The following is a 23,582-nucleotide window of genomic DNA, read 5'->3' on the forward strand; positions in this document are numbered from 1 at the left end:
GATAGAACAGTTAAAACGGTTGCTGGAAGATTCCACATCAAATGAAGACAGCAGCAGTGACAGTTCCAATTCTTCAGAGAGTCAGGTAAAGCATAAGAAGAAGAAAAAGAAAAAGGAAAAGAAGAAAAAAAAGAAAAAGAGAAAACACCGATCCTCTAAATCAAGCAAAAAGTCTGAATCAGATTGAGGAGATGGTTGCCTTTATGTCAATAAATTGTAAAAGATCCAAAGAACATTCCTTCATATCTGTTTTACCTGCATCTTCTTCCTTTCTTGTTGGAAAACAACAACAAAACAAAAACGTTTATTTTGTACCTGTATGAGGTGCTGCTAAAGAAAACTGGTTCTATCTATACTCTGACTTGAAAGCATACACAGACTCTTTTTAGCTATTTTTATAAAAGGTCCCTCCGCTCTTTATTAGCCTACTACTAAAACTTTAATAATCATTCAGTGTAGGAAAGGAGAAACTACCAATAGGGAAGTTCCAAACTACTAATAGGGAAGTTCCAAAAACAACTCCCCAAGGTATCTTTTCATCAAAGTTTTGTAACATTTAGCCAAAAATATTCCTTTAGTAGCATGTCACCAAAGTGTTTGCAATATGGCAGAAGTCTCATCCTTTAGTGAAAGAAGCTTAATAGATAATTTGCAGAGGCAAATAAATTTTAAAGGGGCATGGAATGGGCTTCACCCTTAACTGCCTCCAACTTAACTTTACTCTAAAAAGTGGCTTTCTACAAAGGGATGAAGCACAATACAACTACTATCATCTACCATAATATAAGAATATACTTTATAACTTATTTTCAGATATACTTTATTGTAAAGAATAATTTATCACCCATCTTCCAGCTGCATCTGACATAATAAGGGCTCCACAGACTTCTATAGGATTAGAAATACAATCTGTAGCTCACACATTTTGAAGATCCAGATTTACTCATAATGAAGCATACTTAACATAAATACACTTTCTTTTATTTTGGCACTCTGTTTAATATTTAGATTAAAAAAAACAATATTGTAAGGATGGGTGTATTAATTGTGGCATATTTGTTCTGCCCAATAAAGGAACTGCTTATTCATCAGTATTTTACGTAATTGAAAGGCAACAAAAGAACTGAAGTTTTGGATCAATATCCTAAACAGCTGTGATGTAGAGCAAATAATGTTTTTGTTGCATCAGCACTTTGTCAACAAAACTGTAGCATGCTGATTCCTTTAGATCATGGTGTCAAACACATCATCACGATGTCTTCACGGCATCATCGCGTAATGTATTGCACCTTTTCCCCCCTTCGTTAAACCAGGTGTGGTCTTGTCCAACTCATGACGCATCTGGCATGTGGGCCATTAGTTTGACAGCCCTGCTTTAGATGACAATGCAAAATATCTGGCTTCATCTACACCTGTTCACGCCTTTATTTGTTCCCATTTATTAAGACTGAAAGCTTAATTTTTTTTTAAGCAAAGGACTGCTAGGAAGTTAAAAGCAATTTGAGCCATTGTTTCCAGTAACAGTTTGTATTACCAAGGATTAGCTGGATAACCTGAGTCCTTATTGAGCACATTAATTCAGTGCACCGCCTCCTTGTTATCTGTTTATTCTGCAGTGTGTTCTATAAGCAGAGCTAGCTAGAATCGCTATTGAGAGTAGAAACAGAATGAATCTGATTCAAGGCTTCCTATTCTATTGTCCTTTGCTGACCTAGATTAATGAAAGCATGAAAAATGTTCAATTCCATTTAAAAAAATACATTGATATGTTCATCCATAGTATAATCTTAATTATGCTAAGATACTGTAGCATTACTTTTTAGTGTGGGAATTAGAATTCTAGAAACATGTAATCTGACCAAATATGAAACTGCATTCAAGTTAAATATATTTTATGAGATTTCCTCCTACGAAATCAATTTTGCATGCTGTGTTGTTAAAAATTACAATTTAAAGGCAACTTAAATTGAGATTACATTCAAAATCTATAGTGTGCATATTTCTTTAAAGCCTTGGTTTATGCAACCAATAGTTGCATAATAGATAGTGTCTATAGTTCCTCTTATTCACCACAAATTATCTTGGTGTCCCTTCAGATATCACTGCAGAAGAAAGTAGGGAGCACTATTTTCCAAAACTTGATACTGTTTAATGTTTTTAAACTAAATTGTGATTCCCATAGACCTTTATTTCTTATTTCTCAGCTGGTGCTTTATCCATTCTTTGAGAATAGGTTTTACATTAAAAATTATTCACACATCCTATTAGTGCAATTTCAACTTTATTTAAACACTTGTGTTACTTAACACTGTGTGAAATGTGTGTGTCCAAATTCATTTTTGGACATTTTACAGTGTGAACTCAGAAATCCTTTACAAACTGATTTGCTTCAAAAAAATTATGATTACTTTAAACAATAGAAGCAAATATTTGTACTTCTGATTAGCATTGTCTTCTTTTATCTTTTATAGGGTGGTTTCTTTGCTTCACATCCTGCACAAAAGGAAAACATAATATTAGATAACATAGTACAGTGATACCTCTACTTAAGAACGCCTCAAGAATTTTTCTAGATAAGAACCGGGTGTTCAAGATTTTTTTGCCTCTACTTAAGAATCATTTTCTACTTAAGAACTTGAGCCTAGAAAAATTTCCCAGGGAATTTGAGAGGGCATGAAGGCCCGGACAGTTTCCTGCCATTCCCCCTTTATGCCTGGCCATCTGGGCTGCCAGAAGAGCCTTTTGGTGGCGCTTAATTAGGCTTTGGCAGTCCAGAGCGAACAAAGCATTTTCCTTTCTCTGGACACTTGGACAGGGAATAAACCTCTGCCAGTGCCCAGAGAAAAGAAACGCTTCCTTCGCTCTGGGCAGCTGAGGAATCACAATAGTGAAGGAAAAGTGAGTGTCTGCTACAAAGTGAATGAGCGAGAGGAGAGGGGAGCTCTTCAGCATGGGAAGAAAGAGGCAGCAGGTAGCAGCAGCAGCCAGTGTATGGGAGGCAGCCTCGTACCGAGTGTATTGGAGGCACGTGCTCCTCCTCGCTGCCTCAGTCCCTCTTTTTTTTTAAAGCCTTAACATTTTGGATTTTTTTTATTCCCCTCACCTCACCTTCTTCCTTCGGCAGCGACTCTCCTCCTCTTCTTCTTCCTCCTCCTCCCACCCAAATTCCGAGCTTTTATTTCTTTCCTAATGGGTTTGCACGCATTATTTGCTTTTACATTGATTCCTATGGGAAAAATTGCTTCTACTTAAGAATGTTTCTATATAAGAACCTGGTCATGGAATGAATTAAGTTCTTAAGTAGAGGTACCACTGTATTTAAAAGTATTCCAACCTGAAACAATTAGATTTTAATCATCTGGCAAATATTAATATATACAAACCTGTTTTTACCTATAAATCTTAGATAAGAAATAATTTGCAAATGGACTATATTTAGAGCTATTAAGAATAACCATATCCAAACTTGTCTGTCAAGATTTAAAGCTTCTACTAACCATTACACCATAATCAACATAAAGGAGCATCTTAGACAGGACGATAAAACGTTTCCAATATTCAAAATATGTACATGGCATAGGCCTCCTTTAATAAGGTTATATTACATATGAAAAATCTATATAAGAAAAGGCCTCACATGAGCAGCATATGTATTCCACTGACTATATAATCTGTTAGTATGTCTCGGTGCAGCCTTGTGCAAGACCTTCCGACATACACATAGCAGAGTTATTGCAGTAGTGTAGTTGTGTGGGCTAGCCAGTAAAAGACACAGACTTAATATTTAACAAAGTATTATTTACATATATACAACACAAAGTAGCAAAAGATAACAAACCGCACACAGCCACACACAGCTAAGAATATCTCAAAGTAAAATCCCCCCACAGGGAAAGATGCTGGCGCCCTCTTATGATGAAACCAGCCAAAGCTCTTAAAGACATATTACATCTTTACAGTTATAAACTACCATTGGTAGTTTACTACATGGCAACCCCAAAACAGGTGAGTACCATGCACTAACATAATCAATGCAATTAAGTATTGAGTTTTACTGGTTATGATCCATATTTTTATTACATACATCTTTCAAAGATGAGTAGGAGCATCTTAAGTCAAAAAAGATTCCACCATGGTTTTCCAGTTTTGTGGCTGACAGTTTTCATTTGTAGCACTGGTTCTAAGAAGCCTATATGCGGGATATTATTGGACTTCCATATACTTCTTATAGAAATGATTTGAAAGTTGAATTTACAAGAGTTTATCTCTTTATTACTATATAACGTATTGACATTTTACACTTACGCTTGTGATAAATAATTTTAGGTTTCTCCCGTGCTTCAACTGTTTCACGTCTTGTGTCTCTGCGTTTATGAGGAGGTTTATGCACTCCCTTCTTCTTTGGACGTTCCATATACATATCATCAGATGCAAAAGGGTATACTTCCAGGATATCTATTATAGATACAATATTTTATTCATTCATTTTATTTATTCTGTGCCTAAAATTTAATTCCTTCTATAGTTTCCTATTTTTAAGTTATTTTGCTTGCAAAGACATCTGTACCACATCTCATTCACCAAGATTGTTTTTTACTCACAGTAAAGTATGAGCAGGATATATGGTTCATATGCATTATCAGCTAGGGAACTGTAATGAGGTTCCCAATTGAGTTATGTATGTTATCCAAAATCCATGTTTGTTCTGTTAGCTTTGGAATTGCTTTTATGTATAATATTTCAGCATTCAAATGAACTTGCTGGGTTTTTTGCTTCCACAAGTTGCCGCTTCGCTTTAAAATATGGAATCAATTGCCACTGAGTTAAAGAAAACCAATTGAAGTCATGTTTAGTGATGGGCGAACCCAACAGTGCTCAGGTTTGGCAAGTTCGATGAATTTTACGCAAAATTCAGCCGAACCCGAACTCCAAACGCTGCGTGACGTCAAAGTGACATCTCCGTGACATCAAAGCCCTGGTGGGACCATCTCGTAAAAATAAACATGTTTATTTTTCCGAGGTGGTCCCCATCGGGGCTTTGACATGTTTATTTTTCCGAGGTGGTCCCTGCTGGGGCTTTGACGTCATGGAGACGTCACTTCCTGGCTTTCGGTGTGGAGGCTGGGGGAGTGGGGGCAGGGGAGTCTCCTCTGCCTGCCACCACACCCCTCCCCATTGACATTGGAAGGAGGATGGGCGCGCGCGGTGTATGGGGAGCGTTTCTCCATTGGGAAAGTAAGACGGTGGCAGGTTTCTTGGCGGAGACCACCTCGGCAGCGGCTTTAATGCACTGAGAAACTTGCCACCGTCTTACTTTCCCAACGGAGAAACGCTCCCCACACATACCATGTGCGCCCATCCTCCTTCCGACATCAAAGGGGAGGGGTGCGGTGGCAGGCAGAGGGGAATCCCCCACCCCCACTCCCCCAGCCTCCCCACGATGGGATTCCGGGGGCAGGGCTTTGACGTCACTGAGACGTCACTTCCTGGCCAGCCGAGGCGACTGAATGCCGAACGCGACCCCAAACTTTCCCTGAAGTTTCAAAAAAATTTGGGTTCGTGTTCGGCATACCAAACACCACAAAATTCGGTACGGACCCGAATTGTGCAAGTTCAGTTTGCCCATCACTAGTCATGTTTGTTTGTTTGTTTGTTTGTTTGTTTATTGGATTTATATGCCACCCTTCTTCGAGAAGAGAAGTTAGTAGATGAATACAGTACATTTTTAATTTAAACAATAAATACCATACCTTTCTCTTTTGTAGCAGCAGGTGAGAGATCCCCAGCCTTTAGGCTAGCAGATCTGGGTCTAGCACCACTTTTTATCCAGTATTCATCAGGTCCAGTCCTTCTATTTTCCTCTTGTAACCATCCTGATCAACATATATAAAACATAAATTCAGTTCTTTGCTTTATATCTGGTTAGTAGTTTGTAAAGCACAACAATCCTAACAGAATTGATTCCGTTCCAATATGTCCATACATTTAACTGCAGATTATGAATATATCCAGATGTACGCATAAAGCAAATATGTTTCTTTCAAGTCTTCATTAAGGAACATTTAAACTGTAATTACTCAATATTTATAATTTTTTTTAAAAAAGCTTGTTTGTTAACATGTTTGTGTACAAGAATTTCAAAGTAAGAGGTATATATGAGAAAGAAAATTTGAAATATATTCTAAACTGCAACATTTCAGAGAGATGGGTATTAAAATAGTTTTGTATAAAACTCTTGATATACAGCTTATTTTTTTTTAAAAAAACCTTGCAAATCCACAAATCTATCTTCCTGTCCCTCCTACTTGACTTATAAAGACTTATAAAGAGAAAATTAAGTTTTCCAAAATAATAGATTGACACCTGTTTCAGTTTTCTATTTACCTGAGGATTTCTGTGGATTTGTTCTGTGTTCAAATAATTCTAGTTGTTGGGCTGTAGGTCTCATCAGGCAGATGTTATAGTCATCACAGAGATCTTCATCTTGCTCCTTCTCCAGTTTAGTAACTAATCCAGACATTTTTTCTTGCATAGGCCGGTTAATTACATGTGGTGGCACTGTATTTTTAGGGATTCTCCAAAATACTTTCTGGGCAGTCTTTTGGCCCAATCCATGTTTCTCTGGATTCAGGATTTCATATGGCATATCTTCCTCAACAAAGTATTCCTCATCAGTTTCTTGCTCTTCATATTCCTCTGGTTCCATCACCCAATATTCTTCAGAGTCATCAGTATCTGATGGAGATGAACTTCTTATTTTTTGGAGACAGTAGAGATGCTTGTCACTGGAACATCTTGGAAGAACAGTTATCTTTTTGATTTGGCTAGGAAAATCTTTAACCTTGCCTCTTGAATCACTTTTGAGATTCTGCCTAAGCTCACTAGTGGTTTGTTCAATCCCCATCGCTTCCTCATTTTCATTGAGTATGCCTCCACTTCTTATTTGGCCTTTTCCCAAGACATCACCATTTTTCTTGAAGGCACATAAACCCTTTGGAAGCAGATGGTCTGGAACTATGATAGACACTGAAGAATTCTCAGTTGATGCACCTTCTTCAACAGAAGACATATCATCAGAGGTAATACTGAGCAAATTTGGGCGCTTTCTTCGGAAAAGATATTTTTCGTAATTATAGTTTGGATCCATGTTATCTACACAAGCCAACCAGCTCTCAGAAGGAAGATATTTTTCAGAGTCATCACACCATTGGGTTTTTTCAGAAGTATTCCAGTTTTCATTGTTCACATCATTACATTCACTCAGCTTCTGAGGCAAATTTGCATCACTTGTTATCTCCATGCCAGAGGGAAATAATTTTTGTTGTCGAATATGATTTGAAATTTCTTGTGGAGCTTTTAAACCACTTGGTTTTTTAAAGCCAAGTGATATTTTGGCCATCAGTACATCTTGCCTTGTCCCTGAGTGGTCAAGCCCAGTTGATTCAGACAGTTGCACTGTTCCAGCTTCATCCACTGGATCAATTGCTCTGAAGTTTATAATACGTTGTTTTTCTGAATCTTGATTTTTTTTTATATACAGAGGCTGTTTCTTCTGCATGTCCTCAGGAACTTTTTGCTCCTCTGAAAATGGAATACATGGAAGCAATTCTCTTTGTTCATGAGGTCCATATGCAACTCCTTCACAGGAGCTATGAGCAAGTATATCTCTTTGCACGATATTCTTTGGGATTTGTTTTGGTGCCATCTCATAGAGAGGGATTGTTTCTTTGAAAGACTTCCAGAGCTGAATAGCAGGAGCACCATCATTTGCATATTGTATTCTAACTTCCTCTTTCTCAATGGCATAGCTTGTTGAGGGAAGACTTCGAAATGGTACAAGACCTGAAGAATTCTTGGCAGGTTCCTTGTCTGACATAGCAGAAGATGTTGTATCTGTTTTTCCTAACAAATTTTCAGTTTCTTTAGGAATATCATATGCGATATAAGCAGTATTTCTAGTATTTCCAGCATCACAGCCTTTTGTTCCTGTATCTTGCTTCACACGTGATTTTACTCCACTTTCAGATTCTCCAAAATCAGTTTGAGTTTCTTTGTTTTCTGTTCGTTTCGCTGGGTATTGTGGTTGATACATCATAGGAAAGCCATGTCTGAACCGTGGCACTTGATACACCATTGATGATGGACCAAAAAAAGGTCGTCTAATTCTCATATGCATAGGAGGCTGTGGAACTAAATATCCAGGATATTCATGGGCAGGAATCGAGTAACATTGGTAATATGGATTGCCATTTCTAAAACCTTAGAACAAAACCAAAATAGTTAGATCTTTAGCAAAGTTATACATGCCATCAAGCTAATCCAAAAAAAATCAATAAAGTCCCTCAAAATATAAAATATATGGATCTCTGGTGTTCAACAGGTGTTCTATATCTTTGTACCTCCAATGCAATTGCTGCAAAAAACTAAATGTTTCTAAGCTCCTTGTTTTCTGATATTGAACAAATTAAAAGTTCTATGACCTTAGAAATGCCACATTTTAGACTTTTTTTGTCCAAGATTGCATTTACAATAAATAGAAGAGGATACAGTGATACCGTGTCTTACGAACTTCATTGGTTCCGGGACGAGGTTCGTAAGGTGAAAAGTTCGTAAGATGAAACAATGTTTCCCATAGGAATCAATGGAAAAGCCAATAATGCGTGCAAGCGGAAAACTCGCCCCTTTTGCCTCATTACCGCCGGCATTCAGATCATTCGGGGGTGGGTAAAGGAGGGGGGAGATGGGGGAGAGAGAGACAGCACAGGCTGCCCAGAGGGAGCCTCGTGGGTGGATTGGGTGGACAGTTACTGTCCGGCTGCAATGACTCGAAGGGAAGAGAGGGAAACGCACGGGCTGTTTGTGCATCTTCTCCGATTTTTTGTGTCTGGGAGGCCCGACTAGGGTTCTAGGATCGTCTTGCAAGAGACCGGCAGGGGTTGGGGAAAGGTTGGGGAATCCCTTGCCGGATTTGCGCTGCGCTGCCACCCCTATTTGTAGCTTCAAGCAGAAACCTCTCCCTCTCTCTCTCTCCTTCCTCCCTCCTCCTCCTCTTCCTCCTCCTCCCGTATTCCGCCTCCCTCCCAGCCACATTCGCCTTCCTCCACCGCCAGCGGCATCCCGCTCCTCCTCTTCTTGCTTCTTTACAAGATGACAGCTGGGCAGCGGCACGGAGGCTGGAGGCGGGTGTGTGTGGAAGAGGTCTGCAGGAGAACTGGGGGGAGCTGCGGTGCCTAGACACCTGCCTGCAGCAAAGGCACCCCGCGACCACCACCTTTGCCCCCAGAGGAAAGATTCCAGCCCACGCCTGCTGCTTGCTCTCCTGGGGGCCCCTGCAAAGATCACCTTCGGGAGCTCCCCAGCCAGGTCCCTTCCATGGGGCGGTGGCCGTGGCTCCCCCCAGTTCTCCGACGGACATCTTCCACACACCCCCGCCGCCCCCAGCCTCTGCGCCGCCGCCAGGCTGTCATCTTGTAAAGAAGCGAGAAGAGGATGAGGAGCTGGATGCTGGTGGTGGCGGAGGAAGGTGAATGTGGCCCGGAGGCTGGGAGGGAGGCGGAATACAGGAGGAGGAGGGAGGCAGCCTCCAGGCTTTTCTTTTGGCAGAGGAGTTAAGCGGCCAGAGACAAAGGAATCAATATAAAAGTGCCGCTGGGCTGGCAATGTCTCTGGCTGATGAGCTTTTCCTGTCCAGCCTGAAGCCGAAAGAAATGCGCGAAGGCTGGCGGATGAAGTGGAGGCGAACAGAATGGGGACAGGCGAGGCAAGGAAGCGGCGGCAAAATTTGTCTGTGGGAGCCCCAGTCGTCCATCACCCACTGCCCCTTCCTGCCAGAAGCCCGTGAGGGGCCAAAGCCAGGTGTGGGGAAGGGTGGAACCTCCGGCTTCAGGCTGGACAGGAGGAGCTAATTGGCCAAAGACGTTCCCAGCCCAGCGGCGCTTTTACATTGATCCCTTTGTTTTAAAGTCTCTGGCCACTTAGCTCCTCCGCCGAAAGAAAAGCGCAAAGACTGCCTGTCATCCTGGGCGAAGTGCTGGGGGAGGGAGTCAGGAATGTCCTTCTGCCCCCTCCCACAATGGAGCCCCCCCCTTGAAAACACAATGGAGTTCTGCCGCTGCCCGGTTGAGCCAGGATGACAGGCAGGGCGAAGCAGTGTGGAGCAATGGGAGGCTCAAGCTGGCGGCGGCGGACCTCCATTGTGTTTTCGGCTGGGGTGGGCAGGAGGACCTTCCTGACTCCCTTCCTCTAGCGCTTTGCCCAGGATGACAGGCAGCCTCCGCACTTTTCTTTCGGCGGAGGAGCTAAGCGGCTGGAGACCTTAAAACAATCAATGTAAAGGTGCCGCTGGGCTGGCAATGTCTCCGGCTGCTTAGTTTTTCCTGTCCAGCCCAAAGCTGAAGGAAAAGCGCGAAAGCTGGTGGATGAAGTGGAGGCGAACAGAATGGGGACAGAGGCGAGGCGAGGAAGTGGTGGCAAAATTTGTCTGTGGGAGCCGCGGTCGTCCATCGCCCACCGCTAAAGCCGGGTGTGGGGAAGGGCGTAACTTCCAGCTTCAGGCTGCACAGGAGGAGCTAATAGGCCAGAGACGTTCCCAGCCCAGCGGCGCTTTTACATTGATCCCCTTGTTTTAAGGTCTCCGGCCGCTTAGCTCCTCCGCTGAAAGAAAAACGCGGAGGCTGCCTGTCATCCTGGGCAAAGCGCTGGGGGGAGGGAGTCAGGAAGGTCATCCTGCCCCCCCACACAATGGAGGTCCACCGCCCCCCCCCCGAAAACACAACGGAGGTCCGCCACCCCCCCAAAAACACAACGGAGGTCCGTCGCCCCCCCAAAAAACAACGGAGGTCCACCGCCCCCCAAAAAACACAATGGAGGTCTGCCACCGCCAGGCTTGAGCCAGGATTACAGGCAGGGCGAAGCGGCGTGGAGCAATGGGAGGCTCAAGGCGCCGCCGGCTTGAGCCTCCCATTGCTCCACGCCGCTTCGCCCTGCCTGTCATCCTGGGCGAAGTGCTGGGGGAGGGAGTCAGGAAGGTCCTCCTGCCCCCCCAGCCAAAACACAACGGAGGTCCACCGCCCCCCCTGAAAACACAACAGAGGTCCACCCCCCCCAAGAACACAATGGAGGTCCGCCACCGCCCGCTTGAGCCAGGATGACAGGCAGGGTGAAGCAGCGTGGAGCAATAAACTACCTAATCAAGAACATCAAGAACATTCCCATCATCATGGACAGAGCAAACCACTTGATGATGGACTAAAATAAGATAATCTAATTCTCATATGCATAGCAGGCTGTGGAACTAAATATCCAGGATATTCATGGGCAGGAACCGAATAACATTGGTAATATGGATTGCCTTTCTAAGACCTTAGAACAATTAGAATATTATGCAAACGTTCATTTATTTCAGTAATGTAACTTAAAAGGTGAAACTTAATATATGGGAGATATTCATAACATGCAAGGCAAAATAGTTCAAGCCATAATTTGTCATAATTGCGATGATTATGGGGTACACCTCATGAAAACCCCAAATCCCCCATCTCAGAAAATTAGAATATTACATGCAATCAAAAAGAAAAAAGAAAAAGGATCGTACATGGAACAATATGGGACTTCTGAAAAGTATAAGCATGCATATGTACTCAGTAATGAAATGAAATTGGGCCTATAGATTGTTTAAAATCTCCCGGTAGACAGCTGCGTTGACCCTGGACTTTGTGAAGCACAGTGGACGAATATCAGCAGATGACATGGCTCCCCAAATCAACACAGACTGGAAACGTTACACTGGACCTCAAGCATCTTGCAGTGTGTGCCTCTCCATTCTTCTTCCATACTCTGGGTCCTTCGTTTTCAAATGAGATGCAAAGGTTTCCACAGTCTGTGTTGATTTGGGGAGCCATGTCATCTGCTGGTATTTGTCCACCATGCTTCATTAAGTCGAGTGTCAACACAGACGTCTACTGGGAGATTTTGGAGTGCTCCATGCTTCCATCCGCATACGGGTTTAATGGGGATGGTGAGTTAAATTTTCCAGCAGGACTTGTCACCTGCCTACACTGCCCAAAGCACCAAAACCTACCTCAATGGCCATGGGATTACTGCCCTTGATTAGCCAGCAAACTTGCCTGACCTAAACTCCAAAAAGAATCTATGGGGCATCACCAAGAGAAAGATGAGAGACATGACATAGAACAATGTAGAAGAGCTGAAGGCTGCTATTGAAGCACCCTGGGCTTTTGCAACACCTCAGCAGTGCCACAGGCTAATAGCGTCCATGCCACGCTGCATTGAGGCAGTAATTGCTACAAAAGGGGCCCAAATGAAATACTGAGTACATATGCATGCTTATACTTTTCAGTAGTCTGATATTGTTCTATGTACAATCCTTTTTTTATTGATCGCATGTAATATTCTAATTTTCTGAGATGGGGGATTTGGGGTTTTCATGAACTATACCCCATAATCATCACAATTATGACAAATCACGGCTTGAACTATCTTGCCTTGCATGTTATGAATATCTCTCATATATTAAGTTTTAGCTTTTAAGTTACATTACTGAAATAAATGAACGTTTGCACGATATTCTAATTTTTTGAGTTTCACCTGTATATAAACAGAGCAAATCCCACCCTCTTTTAGCACTGATGATATTCCTTAGTTGGGTGTTGAAATGTCTTTAACAAAATAACTAAGCTCAGAAATCATTGAGTATCCCAGATTTTGTTATATTTAGCTCAGTAAGACAATGAGAAGTAAAAACATGTAATACAGTATTTGCAAAATTTCAGTGCAGCTCTGTTACTAATACTGGAAAAAATATAATTTGTAAGTAAAAGAAGTCAACAACTTTGTATAATTTGGGAAATGATTAAGCAGAAGGTGATGGCTGACATTTTTTGCTGATAATTATATTTGTTTTGTTTTTTGCCCTTGATAGATCTTGAAAAACAGAGCTAGTACAAATCTGGCTGGTACTTATATGGAAATATCCAAGAAATACTAGAGCTATAAGCTATACTGGGAAGGTTTAAAAAGCAAATTGAGCCAAAAGAACAACAGGGCTGTTGGAAGATGTATTTGATTTGCAGGAGCCACTTTTTATATTAATCTCTAATTGCAGGAACAAGTAGAGCCTAGTCACATTTATTTGGAAACAGACCTCATTGTTTCAATGGAATCATTTATAGCTAAACAAATTGAAGATTACAAATTAACTAAATACAGTTGAAATAAATTGTATTTAAGTTAATTATGCTAAATAAAATTATTCATTTGCCCTAGGAGCAAGGAAGCAGAGGTTATGAAAATAAGATGTTTTCTATTGCTATATACTGTACTCTGAAAGTTTTATCCACTGAAAACTAAGGTATCGTAAAGAACACTATAAAGTGTGCCACAAAACATTAGAACTATGATCTATCTTGATTATTAATAGTTCCATACACATGCTATATTTTGCTAGTATCATAGAAAATAAGTTTTAAAGCAATCTTCAACATTTGAAAAGAATGCATAACAAATTATGACTGAAGAAGGCATGAGAAAATTATAGGAAAAATTTGCTAATGTCATTTCTGCCTCATTAGCCTTTATATTCTGGAAAGCGACCCCCCCTCCCCCAAAAGAACTATTTTGGGAAATATTAAAAAGGAAGAATAAAGTATTTCTCCTAAAGGACAAATGAGAAAAAATCTTAAGGGAGGCAGAAACCAGCTTCAGTCTTCCAGCCCTAAGCAGAAACTGAGGAGGCCAGTTTTTAGAAATGCAGATTTGGTAATCCATTCAGAAAGACTTGTCAAGACTAACAAATCAAAAATTGACAAAATTAGCTCAAATACCTAGGATTTGAATTTCCTCTTGCCTACAGAGCCAGCTATGACTCCTACATAACCCCATAGGAATCCAGAAGGTATAAAAACCCACCCACTCCAAACTCCATTTTGTCAGTTGCCCAGAATCACATGTGGTCGTAGTTGTGCTTCATCAATAAAGGGAATCTTTTTTTCTAATCAGCCTACAGCCTCCATTTTATCTCCAGTGCCTTTCTGTTGGCTTGGAACTGAACCTGGATATTTCTTCTAACAGTATGTTTGATACTATGCCTTTCCCTAGGCAGTTTCCTAGGTTGTTTTAGAACATTTTTTGTCAGACTTTAATAAGTTAAGAGCACTATTGCCAAGGTCCACAACAGTAGATGAAACCCTAACAGAGATATTAATAAAGTAGCAATTCAACTGTACCTCTTTGTTTGAACAAATGGAGAAAACAACAGTAAATTTCTCATTTGACTTGTTTCTTGTTCAGAATTGGCAAACAACTCCCCCAACCCCCCCCCCCCCCCATTTTCTCAAGTTTATAATTATGTATCAGAACTTTGTACTGTATAGTTTCTCTTACCAGATGCAGGCACACCATAGGGATTGTACATAGGTCCAACAAACCATGGATCAGGAAATGGCTGATGTGCTGTAGGCCGAGCATAAAAAAAAGGCCTTGGGTTTGTGGAATAAGGTCTGCTTTCTGGAGCTGGATGAGCATTCATTTTCTAAGTTTGAAATAAATAGATAAATGTAAAATGTAAAAGGCATAAATGCTAAACAAGACAACTGGCAGCTTAGCAAAGAATAAGGACACTGCTGATATCCTGGTTTAAAAACAATTAAATTTAAATGTATCAAAACAATGCAGATTTCCCCTCATTTTGTTAGTAGATATTTTTTTGAGGTTGCTCTATTGAGGGATCCTAGTCCAAAAATATTCATCTATCATCTTCCTCAAGGATGAGTTCTAACTGAACTCACTGCTGGTTCACTTCCTCCCATCCTGTGTGGGCATGCTTCTTGAGCACACAAGCGCTATATGCACATGTGCATGTGCATGTGCAGTGCCAAAAAATCAAATTTTCTAAAAAAGACCAAAATAAGATTGCAATTATATGCACAGTGCCGAAAACGTCTGCACATGCTCAGAAGGAAAAAAATTCAAAAAAATAAAATAAAGCTGAAAAGAAGGTGGGGACTGCATGCATAGTAATAATAATAATAATAATTTATTAGATTTGTATGCCACCCCTCTCTGAAGACTTGGAGTGACTCACAACAGTGGCAAACAACGTGACAAATCCAATACTTAAAAACATCTAAAAACCATATTATTAAAACCATACAACTCAGTCATACCATACATAAACTATATTAGCCTGGGGATATCTCAATTACCCCATGCCTGGCGACAAAGGTAGGTCTTCAGTAACTTACAAAAGGCAAGGAGAGTGGGGACGGTTCTAATCTCTGAGGGCAGTTGATTCCAGACGGCCGGGGCCGCCACAGAGAAGGTTCTTCCCCTAGGTCCCAACAGACGACATTGTTTAGTCGATGGGATCCGGAGAAGGCCAACTCTGTGGGACCGTCTCGGCCACTTCGATTCATGTAGCAGAAGATGGTTCTGAGGGTATTCTGGTCCGATGCCATTTAGGGCTTTATAGGTCATTACCAACACTTTGAATTGTGACTGGAAACTATTCGGCACAGTGCCAAAAACTTGGCTTCTGCACATGCTCAGGAGAAATAAATTTTCTAATTTTTTTAAATCTTTTTTTTTTAATTAAAAGAGGGCAGTGCCCCTGGGCGAGTACTGATCCATGACATCATTGTGATGTCACCAGCAGCGAACTGGTCCAAACTGGAAGGAACCCACTTCTGATCTGCATCTACTTTTGGAAAAAGAATATGAACTTGGAATGTTTAAAAAAAACAACTAATACTTGTGTATTCACAAGCCAATGAGGTTATGAGCTATATAAAGTTATGTAGTCCTATATATTAGGTGAATCTTACAGCATCAAGGTCCTGCAAAATCAAACAAATCACATTACCAGTTATTGTCACCACATTACTTATCAAAGCTATATAGCCTGGGATTTTAAATTAGCTTTGCCAATTTAATTTTTGCAGCAGAATAAACCAACATTTTTAATATTGGCATTTTAAGGCAAGCACCCACAATTTCAGGGCAAACCACAGAATGAACCAACATTTCTATTACTGGGATTTAAAACAAGTACAGTGGTACCTCTTCTTACAAATTGAAAGGCCGGGCAATTTAACGCCTGGCCGCCATTTGCAGAGGCGGGAATTAGCTCAGCACCAATCACTGCAGGGGAGCTCTCTCGTGATAGCGCGAGAGCTCCCAGCATGCTTTGTGGGTTGCATGGACTGCCGGGAGGCATGGGCGTGGCTATCGCCCTATTTCAGGGTCTGTTGCACCACCCATGCCTCCTCTCCCATATGCTGCCCTGCAGACAGAAGATCAGAAGAACAGCTGAAGAACTAGGAAGTCTTGCTGGAAGAGCAAGGAAGTCTGTTCTAGAATGGAGAGCCTGTTTTCTTGGATGGCGTCTTGGAAGAAGCGGAGGACGGCACTGTTTCGGAGCCCCTGGATCGATAACAATCACCAGGGGCAGATCAGGTTTGATGGCAGCGGCTTTTGGAGGGAGGGGGCAAATGGATCTATGTCCTCTCACTCCTTTTTTGTTATGGTGGCAGCGGCCGGCACATGGTGGCACCTGGGATCAGACCGAGCCCAAGAGCAGTGTGGGTTCTTCTGGCTGTGGCCACGCCATTTCTCCCCTGTGGGGGGGCTGTTCCCCCTCCCACTGGTCCACAACATGTGGCGGGCGCCAGCAGATCCAGCAGCGGTGTGTGGAATGGAGGGGGGGCGACTGATAGGCTGGGCTGCCTCCCTCTCCCCTCCTTTGTTTGCGTAACCGGCTGTGGCCATGTGACTAGTTGCCCCCGCATGTGGGGGGTGCCCCCTCCTGTGGGACTGGGAGACATTCAAGAATCACTCGAAATCACAAGAAAGGTCATTGCCCCAAAAATATATTACCAGCTGGGCTTAGACGCCATTCTTAGTTGTGCTCCAAAAGGGAATGTAACTTAAATATATAGGTACTGAGAACATTGAGACCATATCAGAACACTTGGAGGCATTCTGCCAGATGGTTTGTCTCTGAGTTCAGACCTTGTTAGCTTTCTTCTAGAAATCAGGTGCAATCAGAATCTCCTTAGCACATGTCTAAGTGGCTTATTTGCAGTAAGTCTGCAACCATGCAAACTGTATATTTGCAAGACCAATTTGTCTGGCTGTTACTGCCCAAAAAGGGGATGAGTTGTTTTAACAGTAGCATTTATCATCGGAATTTATTTAACTATTTATTTATTCGAATTGTGGGCCGCCCTTCTCCTTAGACTCAGGGCGGCTTGCAACATGTTGGCAGGGGCACTTTTTGACAGAGCCAGCCTATTCCCCGCCCCCACGGACCGGATCCTCATTTTGCCCACCTCGGAGGAATGGAGGGATGGGTGAGCGTTGAGCCGGTGATGAGATTTGGGCCGCTCACCCTCAGGTCTGGGGTCAGCTTCGGTGGCCTGCAGTGCAGCGCTCCAGCTGCTGCGCTACCCTGGGTCTATCATTCAAGTACTAGAGATATTATCCACAGAACCCAAAACACTGAGATTGTACAGTATAAGATAATGTTTTTCCCTCTTGGCAGAAGTTCATCCTCTAAGCAAATAAGCTGTGGCCATGTTGAACTTCTATAATTTTTTTTTAAAAAAGGAGGACCCAGTTAAAATGAGATAGAATAAGTATCCTCTGAAGCTGAGTACACACAGGCACATAAACAGCGCACGGCAGAACCGTCACTTGCTGCGCTATCACCTAAGGAGGACTGTCCATTTAAATCCAAGGCCTATGTTGTGGAAGTCTGGGACAACCAACATCAAAATAAAGTCCAATTAGGGTGTGTAAATGTTACCATATGTTTCTTAAGCCCTTTTAGCAAATACTTTCTTTTCTGTGATGAACCTGTGGCCTCTGTAGGGTGCATTTTTATGAAGGAAGTACTCATCACACTAACTCCTTCCAGGTTAAATATTTATTTGCAAAGGGCAGAAGTATTCTCATAACAACTTCTCCACTTCTCAAATATTCACTTCTCAAATGACTAGAGTCCATGTTTACAGTATAGCATTGATCTACGAAATGCAATTAACTTCATTAATTTGGAGGGCACCAAGTTTCCTACTCTTGTTTGAGGATCACAAAGTCCTCAAGATTGAGAAACTCAATGAAGACTTCGATAAGTTTATTTTGCCTTTTCTAAATGGTTGATATGTTTCTGGGGATACAATCAGATAATTATCCATTATGGAGGTGATTTCCTGGACATTGGGGTGGGCTAGTTTGTCATCCATAATGGCAGGAGCTATTAACAAGAGCTGCCCTTGTGGAATTTCAACGAGGGAAAGAATCTAGTTATCTATATAATTGCAAGAGAGGATGTTCTATGTAAAGCTTCTAATTGTTGTGAACTCTCTTTCAGAAAATGTATCAATTATTCATTAGATTTACATATCACGCTAACCAATGGTATACGTAATGGTGCTCTGTTGAATAAACTGACATGGATAGGGCTCATATGCCATAAAACTTAAACAGCAAATTCATTCAAGCGAATGTGATTAATAATAATAATAATAATAATAATAATAATAATAATAATAATAATAATAATGTCAATCAATACTAATTAAGGTCTTCAAGTGGTCGGATTCATAAGATGGAATAAATCTGATAAAGCACCATGAAATGACTACATTGATCAAATCAAATTATGATAGTAATTAATCTGTGAACCAAGACACACAACAATAGTGGAATCTATTTATGTATGGAGGTTATGTTAACTCATTTCTTTTTCATTATGATTTATCCTGTGGCCAAAGTACTACAAATTAAAAACTGAATGGTATTTTATTGGAAGCAGGAGAATTTCAAAGCATTGTTTCTTTTCCAGTCCTTTTGTTTTGATTTCATAACATTTTATTTATTTTTATTTATTTATTTATTTTGTCCAATACACAATGAGGGTTTTAGTGGGTATACATCTATATACACATAGTAAAATATATGATGAAGGTTATAGAGGAGATACTCATAGTAAAATATATCTAAGAAATAATAGAAAAGAAGATAAAGTAATAGAACATATCAATGAAAGAATAGAAGAAGAGATATAGGAATAGAAGAAAAGTATAGGAGATATAGGAGAGCAATAGGACAGGGGATGGAAGGCACTCTAGTGCACTTGTACTCGCCCCTTACTGACATCTTAGGAATCTGGATAGGTCAACTGGGGGTTTGGGGATGACACTATGGAGTCCGGTAATGAGTTCCACACTTCGACAACTCGGTTACTGAAGTCATATTTTTTACAGTCAAGTTTGGAGCGGTTAATATTAAGTTTAAATCTGTTATGTGCTCTTGTGTTGTTGTGGTTGAAGCTGAAGTAGTCGCCGACAGGCAAGATGTTGCAGCATATGATCTTGTGGGCAACACTTAGATCAGTGTTTCCCAACCTTTTTTGAGCCGCGGCACATTATTCACATTTTCAAAATCCTGGGGAACATTGGGGGGGGGGGCGCGCAAAATTTTGGACAAAAAAAATCTCTCTTTCTCCCTTTCGCTCTATTTCTCTCTCCCTCCCTCTTTCTCTCCCTCCCTCTTTCTCTCTCTCTCCATCCCTTTCTTTCTCCCTTCCTTCCTCTCTCTTTTGCTCTTTCTCTCTCCCTCCTTCCCCCCTCTTGCTGTCTTTCTTTCTTTCTTTCCTTTCTTTCTCTCTCTCATTCTGTCTTGCTATCTCTTTCTTTCTCTCTTCCTTCCTCTCTCTTTTGCTCTTTCTCTCTCCTTCTCCCCTCTTGCTGTCTCTTTCTTTCTTTCTTTCTCTTTCTCTCTCTCTCTCATTCTGTCTCTCTTGCTATCTCTTTTTTTCTCTCTTCCTTCCTTCCTCTCTCTTTGGCTCTCTTTCTCTCTCCCTCCTTCCCCCCTTTTGCTGTCTCTTTCTTTCTCTTTCTCTCTCTCTCTCTCTCATTCTGTCTCTCTTTCTCTCTCTTTCTCTCTCTTCCTTTCTTTCTCTCTCTTGTTCTCTCCCTTCCTTCTCTGTGGAGGCCGGCAAAGCTTTTCCGGGTAGGCTGGCTGGGGGATAGGGCGCGCGCGCGCACGCACCCCCGACGTTCCAAAGAACCTTCTCCGACCTCCGCTGTGAGAAGGTTTTCTCCGAGCGCTCGCCGGAGGAGCTGGAGAAAGGCAGATCGAGCGGAAGGGCGGGCGGGTGTCAGCGGCGAGAAGCCAGGGGCGCAAGGGGAACGGAGGCACTGGGGGGTGGGGGCAGCCGCGGTGCCGGCCTCCGCACTTTCATCGCTCCCCACCCCAAACTCCAACGCCCAGCTCCTTGCGCGGCACTGGAAAAGGATGCTGCATTGCCGGCTTCTACCTGGTGCTGCCAGGGAATCTCCAGCTGGGCAGGGCTCTCCTTAAGCTCTCCTTTTTCCCTAGGAGCTTGGCGGCACACCTGGCTGTGTCTCGCGGCACACTAGTGTGCCGCGGCACACCGGTTGGGAAACGCTGACTTAGATCTTGTTTAAGGCGTCTTAGTTCTAAACTTTCTAGGCCCAGGATTGAAAGTCTAGTCTCACAGGGTATTCTATTTCGAGTGGAGGAGTGAAGGGCTCTTCTGGTGAAGTATCTTTGGACATTTTCAAGGGTGTTAATGTCTGAGATGCGATATGGGTTCCAAACAGATGAGCTGTATTCGAGGATGGGTCTGGCAAAAGTTTTGTAAGCTCTGGTAAGTAGTGTGAGATTGCCAGAGCAGAAGCTACGTAGGATTAGGTTTACAACTCTTGAAGCCTTCTTGGCTATATTGTTGCAGTGGGCTTTGGCACTTCAATCTTTTGTTATTAGTACAGTATACCAAGGTCTTTAACCGAATGGGGATTATCTGTGATAATTTGATTATTCAGTTCGTATTTGGATAAATTCAGAGCTTAGATCTATCAGAAATAGCTGAACTTTTATAAAACTGGTATATAAAATTGGATTGTATATTTCTTGGGCATTAATTATGGTCTTTTATACTGAATTAAGTACAGCAGGCCTTTATTTTATCTCTTCGAGAAGTAAACAAACAAAAGTTGAAAACAGAAGAATTTCTCAAAATAATCTAAGTATGAAGAAAATATTGTAAGATCTCTGGCTCATTGTCTTGGTCTCTAAAGGGACTTATGATACAATAGAAACAATAACTGTTATTGTTCTGAAATGCCAAATTGCTCTTGTGTGTTAATACGGAATGGACAGTGTTATTATAGAATATTTATCTGGGCTAGCTCCTGTGTATTTCCATTGTGTATCGGAGCCTGAAACAGTGGTGCACATTTATCATTATGTTGGCATGAATGGTGAAAGTAATATTCTTGGGTGCAGCTAGATTGTCGTTTCTGGAAATAGGTGGTGACTTTAATGCCCATGCCACTGCAATGACTACGAGATATCATTTTGCCAGAAAACCCTGGCATCTACCTCCAGTTTTAGCTTGAGATGAAGGCCTTTGCTTTGATATGTGACAAGCTAAATCATTGCTCCAGGGGAGGATAAAGGGGTTAATTGCAGGCACAACCCCTCCCCCAAGAGATGAAGCCATGCTAGCCCAGCTCCTTTAGAGTGTTCCTGAAAGACCCACTTCACTGTTATTTACTAGCTGTTTAAGCTTAAAATGAATTAAACATTCTATTAATTATTTATTAGTGAATAATAATCTTAGTTATTGGTATTATTGGTATTATTAAATTGAGGTTATTGTCCAATGATATTATCATTTATGTATGTATGTATGTATGTATCTATGTATGTATGTATGTATGTATGTATGTATTTTATTTATTTATTTGTTTGTTTGTTTGTTTGTTTAATTTTATGCCGTGGCCCCGTCCCCTACTTCTGGGTACCCTGCATCCCAGCCTATGCCATGTGGCAGCACTCTGTCTGCCCACATATACATATTCCCTGTTAACTGACTGGAAAACCGTTGCTTTCTTGCTTCACCCCCGCCGATGGGCAAGCTGTGCACCGTAGCCACTGTCCAGTGCTCCTGCATTCCTGTTGGGAAACTCCTCTTCCCTCATTAAAATCACCAGAAAAATCAGAAAACACATTCAAGTAGTTTTGTTTGCTCATTCAGGGTTTAAAATAATTTAGGAAGGCAAGTTAAGTGTCATGCTGATCGTCTAATGCCAATGCTTTCTTTAATGTTAGCAAATGGATTAACTTTACCCATATGATTTAATCAATTTAATAATAATAATATTGAGGATCCAGATTGCGGGGGTAACATGCTGGCCCTGTCAAAAAGCGCCACTGCCAACCTGTTGTAAGCATATGGCTCGACAGACAATTTGTTGAGAAGAACTTGGCACAGGGATGTCATGTCATGGTAAACCCACAGGACGTACGGGGTCTACGGCCTTTCTGTGGTTTTTGATACCCTTCAATGGAGGGGGCGTAAAGGCGCCATCATACCAACGGTGGTGGATGGGACAAGGATACGGGTTGACATAGCAATGGGTGGCACAGTGAACAGACACCCGGGTATTTATTTAAAATCCCCTAGCCTACACTGGGTCAATGTAGTGCAGAGGTAGGGACTGGCACTTTTCCACAGACCTGCAGTGGTGCCTGCGTGAGCTGGGACAAGCTTAGGTGTGGGAACAGGTGGGCAAGATAGAGATCTGACCCCCCACTGTGGCAGAAACGGGGCGGAAAGGGTATCAGTAGCAACTGTATGTTCTTCTTTGGGCATCTTTTGTAAGATGATTGGCACCCCCGCTTCACAACTCATGTTTCCTCACCGGACGGAGCGGTGTGAAGGGGGTATCCTTGGGGCTCACCTACGTCATTTCCGGTTCGGGGTCATGCAGGACCCTTGGGAGGCATAGGCGTGGCTATCACCCTATTTCAGGGCCTGTTGCACCACCCATGCCTCCTCTCTCATGTGCCGCCCTGCAGACACCCACCTACCCTCTGCTCAATCCAGGGTGTTTAATGGTTCACCCAATTGGGGCCAAGTAGGAATTTTTGGCAATCTTTAAATATTTATTCAGATTGATTTTTCACCTACTCCATCCTGGGCAAACGAGATGGAATCATGATCAGGGGGTGCATCTGTTGGTAAATAGGTTTTGATTTAACAATTTGATGCCTATATTGGTCACTGTATGGCAGAAACGGGGTGGAAAGGGTATCAGTAGCAACTGTGTGTTATTCTTTGGGCATCTTTTGTAAGATGATTGGCAACCCTGCTGCACAACTCATGCTTCCTCACAGGACGGAGCGATGTAGATGGATAGATAGATGATAGATAGATGGATAGATGGATAGATGGATAGATGGATAGATGGATAGATGGATAGATGGATAGATGGATAGATGGACAGATGGACAGATGGACAGATGGATAGATAGATGATAGATGGATAGATGATGGATGGATAGATAGATAGATAGATAGATAGATGATGGATAGATGGATAGATAGATGATAGAGAGAGAGAGAGAGAGAGAGATGATAGATAGATGGATAGATAGATAGATGATAGATGGATAGAAGGATAGATGATAGATAGATAAATGGATAGATGATAGATAGATGACAGATGGATAGAGGGATGAATGAATAGATA

At 41.9% G+C, this 23,582-nt stretch overlaps 2 protein-coding genes across 2 annotated transcripts in view; one reads left to right on the forward strand and one right to left on the reverse strand.

The window, feature by feature from the left end:
- The window catches only part of RP9 (RP9 pre-mRNA splicing factor), a 46,411-nt gene extending 44,147 nt beyond the window's left edge, over positions 1–2,264 (forward strand). The window contains exon 6 of the mRNA XM_070728998.1: positions 1–2,264. Within this exon, the coding sequence (XP_070585099.1) occupies positions 1–187 (187 nt within the window). The 3' untranslated portion in view covers positions 188–2,264.
- Positions 2,265–23,582, reverse strand: part of LOC139154412 (uncharacterized) — a 27,008-nt gene continuing 5,690 nt past the window's right edge. Inside the window, exons 2-6 of the mRNA XM_070728996.1 lie at positions 14,401–14,548; positions 6,385–8,259; positions 5,751–5,873; positions 4,306–4,455; positions 2,265–2,493 (exon numbers count right to left, since the gene is read on the reverse strand). Coding sequence (XP_070585097.1) covers positions 2,459–2,493; positions 4,306–4,455; positions 5,751–5,873; positions 6,385–8,259; positions 14,401–14,545 — 2,328 coding nt within the window. The 5' untranslated portion in view covers positions 14,546–14,548 and the 3' untranslated portion in view covers positions 2,265–2,458. The remainder of the gene's footprint in view (positions 2,494–4,305; positions 4,456–5,750; positions 5,874–6,384; positions 8,260–14,400; positions 14,549–23,582) is intronic.

Source organism: Erythrolamprus reginae, chromosome Z, assembly GCF_031021105.1.
Source record: "Erythrolamprus reginae isolate rEryReg1 chromosome Z, rEryReg1.hap1, whole genome shotgun sequence".
Classification (NCBI taxonomy): Eukaryota; Metazoa; Chordata; class Lepidosauria; order Squamata; family Dipsadidae; genus Erythrolamprus; species Erythrolamprus reginae.